At 36.0% G+C, this 6,000-nt stretch overlaps 1 protein-coding gene across 3 annotated transcripts in view; it reads left to right on the forward strand.

Moving 5' to 3' along the window:
- LOC131062954 (CSC1-like protein At1g62320) overlaps positions 1–4,114 on the forward strand; it is a 148,981-nt gene extending 144,867 nt beyond the window's left edge. For all 3 annotated transcript variants that reach the window (XM_057996700.2, XM_057996699.2, XM_057996701.2), the window contains exon 12: positions 3,387–4,114. In XM_057996700.2, coding sequence (XP_057852683.2) covers positions 3,387–3,638 — 252 coding nt within the window. In that variant the 3' untranslated portion in view covers positions 3,639–4,114. The remainder of the gene's footprint in view (positions 1–3,386) is intronic.
- Positions 4,115–6,000: the final 1,886 nt, after the last annotated feature.

Below are 6,000 nucleotides of genomic sequence, written 5' to 3' on the forward strand. Positions count from 1 at the left end.
TCTCTCACCTAGCTTATTCGCTTGTCTTTCTCAACTCATGAAGTTTGTTTAAGTGAAATTCGCTCCAAATTTCTAATTCATGAAGTTCATTTTTGCATGAAATTCACTCCTTTTCTTTGACTCACGAAGTATACTTGTATGAACTTTGCTCCATTTCCTTGACTTGTGAAGTTCGCTCCAAATTCCTTAAACATGAAATTCGCTCCAAATCTCTCAAACATGAAATTCACTCCAATTTGTCAAGTCATGAAGTTCGCCTCAAATCATCAACTCATGAAGTTGCTCCAAATGTTGAGTTCGTAAAGTTCATTTCAAACTTAATCCATTCAAGGCAAGTGCTATCAAACATCCCTCGCTTCTCTTTCAATTTCGCTCATGTAGGCTTGCTCATGTGTGCTCATTGATGAAATTTGCTCCAAATTAGGAAGTCATGAAGTTCGCTCCAAAAGTGCAACTCGTGAAGTTCGCCCTAAATTGCTAAGTCATGAAGTTCGCTCCAAAAGTCTCAAACATGAAGTTCGCTCCAAAATGCTAAGTCATGAAGTTCGTGTTCTCAAATTTGCTTCATTCCTTTATTCCCAATTTCGCTCATGAAGGCTTATTCCCAACTTCCCTCATGAAGTCTTGAAGGTGTAGTTCGCTCCAATCTCCTTAAACATGAAGTTCGCTCCAAAAGCCCAACTCATGAAGTTCGCTCCAAAAACTCAACTGATGAATTTCACTTTGTGTGAAATTCGCTCCAATTTGTGAAGTCATGAAGTTGAAACCTTTGGAAAACTTGGGGATGAAGTAGATTGCAAATGAGCTTGTCAATCATTCTATTGCATACGAACTCAAATCTTAGACTACCTCACTCAAACGATCAAACTCATACCTATAATGCACTCAAGGGAAAATTTGCTCATCTACCACTCAATGTGAAGTGCGGTTTTGAGGCTTGGAGACTAAGGTGAGTTGAAACCCTAAAATTGCTAATTTTGCATATCACCTTGGTTCATTTTCTCCCTTCAATCTTGTGAGATGAGGCCTCTTGGAAACAAATTCAATCAAGGATATCTAAAGTGAATTTTGCTTCTAATGAGAAGTAATTGGAGTTTTCTCCTTGAACTCTTGGAGTGCCACTAATTAGCAACCCCTTTAGACTCTTCAGCTGAGCTCCTGATTAATTGACATGACATCTAAACCCTATAAACTCACTCATTTCACCCTGCAAAAAGGAGAAAGACTAGACTAAGAGGCTAGGACTCGAAAAAAAAGGGGGTCCCCATCTTGATCGGGCGATGTGGGAAATGGTCACAACAGGGACCAATCTCTTAACTGAAAAATTTCTTACCTTTCCAAGTCTGTCTTTATCGTCATTACTTATCAGAATACAACTCAGCATGCCTTACGTACACAATATAGATGCATATATAACACATATACAGTAAAAAAATCACATAGATACCCCTACTCATGCAAGTTAGTGCTGATAGAAGCTTAAAGAACATCTAAGAAATGAAAAGAATTAACAAGAACAAATACTTAAATCTAGAGACATTCAGTAAGAAAATCTGATACACAACTTTGGAGGATTATAAGAGGACATCACCCAGCATTCAAGGTAGGCATTGAAGAAGATTGGAGTTCTTATAAAGTGAGAAGATCAGATTCAGACTCATACTACAATTCGCTGTGGTATGCAAAAATAGGTTGTTCAACATACATACATATATATGTATGTATATGGATTGTCTATAACAGGGATCAATCTCTTAACTGAAAAAATTCTTACCTTTCCAAGTCTGTCTTTATCGTCATTACTTATCAGAATACAACTCAGCATGCTTTATGTACACAATATAGATGCATATAAAACACATATACAGTTAAAAAAATCACATAGATACCCCTACTCATGCAAGTTAGTGCTGATAGAAGCTTAAAGAACATCCAAGAAATGAAAAGAATTAACAAGAACAAATACTTAAATCTAGATACATTCAGTAAGAAAATCTGATACACAACTTTGGAGGATTATAAGAGGACATCACCCAGCATTCAAGGGAGGCATTGAAGAAGATTGGAGTTCTTATAAAGTGAGAAGATCAGATTCAGACCCGTACTACTCCAATTCGCTGTGGTATGCAAAAATAGGTTGTTCAACATAAATATATATATATATATATATATATATACATATATACATATATGTATATATTTATATATTTATATATGTATGTATGTATGTATATGGATTGCCTATAATAATAGTAGATACATGAAACTCTATGCAGTAATATAATATCTATGTATTTAGCACCATGAATATTGAACAACAATAATAATATGATTTCCAATTTTGAAATAGTTAATCATAGTAGGGTGAGGAAGGGAATGCAATGAGGGGGAATGGCTATGGATTTCTCACTAGATAAACCACCTCATATGAGATGGTGAGAGGCCACATGAAGGAGATCCGCTCTTGAGTCTAGGGTAGAGGGTCACTTTAGAGCACCCTATTGCAGTTCCTCTATAACCCCTATATTGATTGATTGTTGGGATGAACTCAAGGGATCTTCAATCATAAGAGGGTAAGGAAGGATGCCATGATGAGGAGGAACGGCTATGGAGACCCCACTAGGTACACCACCTCATATGAGATGGCAGAAGGCCACATGAGGCCAAGAGGGATATGAGATATGCTCTTGGGCCTAGGGTAGAGGATCAATTTAAGGCATCCTATCATTTCTCCTTGCTTAATACCATTATGGTTGAACTCTGCATGGTAGACTAGACTTATATATTTATGAATATATGTTCTAACCCAAACAGTGGATCTATCTTATGGATTATATCTTCAATATTTGTCTAACATGATTGCAGGTTTCGGATGTGGATTTCTCTTATCCTTGGGTGAGAAATATACCTCTAACTATATTACATTCCTTGTTTTATTGGATTTTTGAATTTAGGGCAAAATATAAGGTGACACTGAAATTGCATTAGCAATGTTGGCTATTAGTTTTAAACATTTAACACTGGTAAAAAGCAGCCACAAGACATGAAAGCCTCTTTTCATTGTATTTGTAGAGATTCCTTGATAAATAGCCAAGCTCTAGACCTGTGGATGATCTATATGTGCATGTTAGATCTTCTGTATGAAAAATATCTTCATGGCCATGTTAGATCTCCTGTATGAAAAATGTTTGTCATCCATTTTTTTTGTAAATTTTAAATAGTTAATTTAGAGTATAACGGGATTCAGGCCTGCTTTACACACATTTTTGTAAATCGTATGTCAAAGCTGCCCAGTTTGTATTTACATTAACTTAATGAACAGAGAGATAATATCTTGTAGCAAGCACACACTCTTTATCTTACAATGTTTTGTTTTGGTATTTCAGGAAGCCACAATCAAGGACACCTTGGAGCGGGTGAATGAACCAAACCTAAACCTTAAAGAATATCTCTGTAATGCTTACATGCATCCTGTGTTTAAGACGGATGAGGATAGTGATGATGATGGCTCTGAAACTGAGAACTGGAAGGATGATGACAGTTTGGTTCCTACGAAGCGTCAGTCACAACTTGGTACACCTAAGACCAGTAAAAATCTTTCAACTGGCACACGAACTGATTGTGCATTAGACATTTAAATTCTGAACTACTGGATGATGGGTTCAACATGCAGAGTTTTAATGAGCCTAAACATAAATGGAGTCTGATTGTAAGAGATGCATACTTCCAGGGCCTATGAAGCTTAAGGTGTGTGGTTGGTGTTAAGAGTAAGACCAATGGATTAGGATGGGGCTGTGATGCTTTGGCACGGTTACTTTTTAATTCTATTTTCAGCTCAATGGTATATTATTTCACTGGAATGCTCTTTGTGCATTAGAAGTTTCAGTTCTGAACTACTGGATGACGGGTTGGTTCAATGTGCAGAGGTTTAATGACCCTAAACATAATGGAGTCTGATTGTAAGAGATGCATGCTTCCAGGTCCTATGAAGTTTACAGTGTATAGGTGGTTTGAAGAGTAAGACCAAAGGGCTAGGATGGGGTTGTGATGCTTTGGCTTTTCAGCTCAAAATTGTATATATATATATATATTAAAATTATTTATTATTCTTTTATGGGTTGTTTGGTTGCCATTATTTTTACTATTTCAAATATCAGAAGCATAGTCCAGAAAAGGGCATACCCAAGTTCTTATTGATTGAATAAGGGAACAAAGATGTATAGAAGCATTGGAAATGGACACAAATAGTTGCTAAAGATTATTTCATACAATCATATGTCATCGTTATAAATTGCTTAGGATTTTTATGATTGAATAAGGAAACACTGTAAATGGACTCAAATAGTTGGTTCAAAACATATCATACAAATACACGTCGATTGGTACAAACATCTTCCCCTAAAATATAGATCTAAGCATAGTTCATTATAGCTTACTTTCAGGATATGCTTTTAATCTTATGACATTGGGATAAGAAAATCAAATATATGCTAGGGGCTTGTAAATGTAATTAATTCCTGCGGACCGGCAGGTTACCATTGCATCTGTTCAATTTTAATAGTTTGATACTGTGAACCAATCAAAATCAAATATTAAAACATTTCTACCAAGATGTCGAGTGATTTTAACTTTCGATTTTCTTTTAAACATTATATATAAATCATTTAAGCATCTTTCAATTGGCTGCTGTATTTTTTTGTCAAAATGAAGTCTTATTGTCTTTCAATTTTTTAATTACTCTAATTTTTTTTGGCATCTTGTCAGTCAAAAAATTCCATTTTCTGTCATGTCTTTTCATTCATTTGATTATTTGGGAAGGATTCATTATAAAATTCAATTTAACGACAAAGGATCTGCATATTTTATTACAAATTAAATGTACCAACAAAAGGTGATTGCGCTATAATTGCAGCTGTTACATTCTTGGGAGATGGCATTGCAGCACTCGGATGGGCAGGAGACAGAGTGAACTAAATATACCCATTATCTGAATCTACACTAATAAAAGAGCAATAGATTGAAATAATATACTTATTTTCACTTAAATCAGGGAGTTGGTCAAGCTCCGGGACGCCAAACCCTGTAGCGGAACTGGGCACTGAAGTAGTCCTTTTGCAGCTGTTACATTCTTGAGTTAACAATTTATTTATAAGCATATTAAAGAGAATCTTGCAGTATAATTTATGAAATATTAAATTAAGACTCAATGAAAACTTGGATAACATTTCAAAACTATACTCGTCGCAATATCAGACCAGCAGAAAACAGCTCTTCCTTAACAAAAATTGTAAGCCGGGTAACCATGCCACCTGTAGGCCATAAACTTTGGAAGCAAAAGGTTACCTGTTCCTCGGTCAGGAACGTCAGTCTATCTGAATGAAGGCTAAGGTTCTTAAGTTTATGAAATATAATTTATAACTTGGATAACATTTCAAAACTATGTACTCGTAGCAATATCAGACCAGCAGAAAACAGCTCTTCCTTAACAAAAATTGTAAGCCGGGTAACCATGCCACCTGTAGGCCATAAACTTTGAAAGCAAAAGGTTACCTGTTCCTCGGTCAGGAACGTCAGTCTATCTGAATGAAGGCTAAGGTTCTTAAGTTTATGAAATATAATTTATAACTTGGATAACATTTCAAAACTATGTACTCGTAGCAATATCAGACCAGCAGAAAACAGCTCTTCCTTAACAAAAATTGTAAGCCGGGTAACCATGCCACCTGTAGGCCATAAACTTTGAAAGCAAAAGGTTATCTGTTCCTCGGTCAGGAACGTCAGTCTATCTGAATGAAGGCTAAGGTTCTTAAGTTTCTGATTTGAATCCGGTCGAAGTCATTTTGATTGCCAGAGATTTATCCTAAGGTTTAGACCCTTTATTTCACATGGATGCCAGGCAACATAGCAGGCAACCCCAACCAAACTTCTAATTCCTAGATTTCTTGCTTCTCTGCTGAGGTGCTTATTGCACTTGATTGTTCCAGATACAGGAAGCTGAGC

Source organism: Cryptomeria japonica, chromosome 6 (genome assembly GCF_030272615.1).
Source record: "Cryptomeria japonica chromosome 6, Sugi_1.0, whole genome shotgun sequence".
Classification (NCBI taxonomy): Eukaryota; Viridiplantae; Streptophyta; class Pinopsida; order Cupressales; family Cupressaceae; genus Cryptomeria; species Cryptomeria japonica.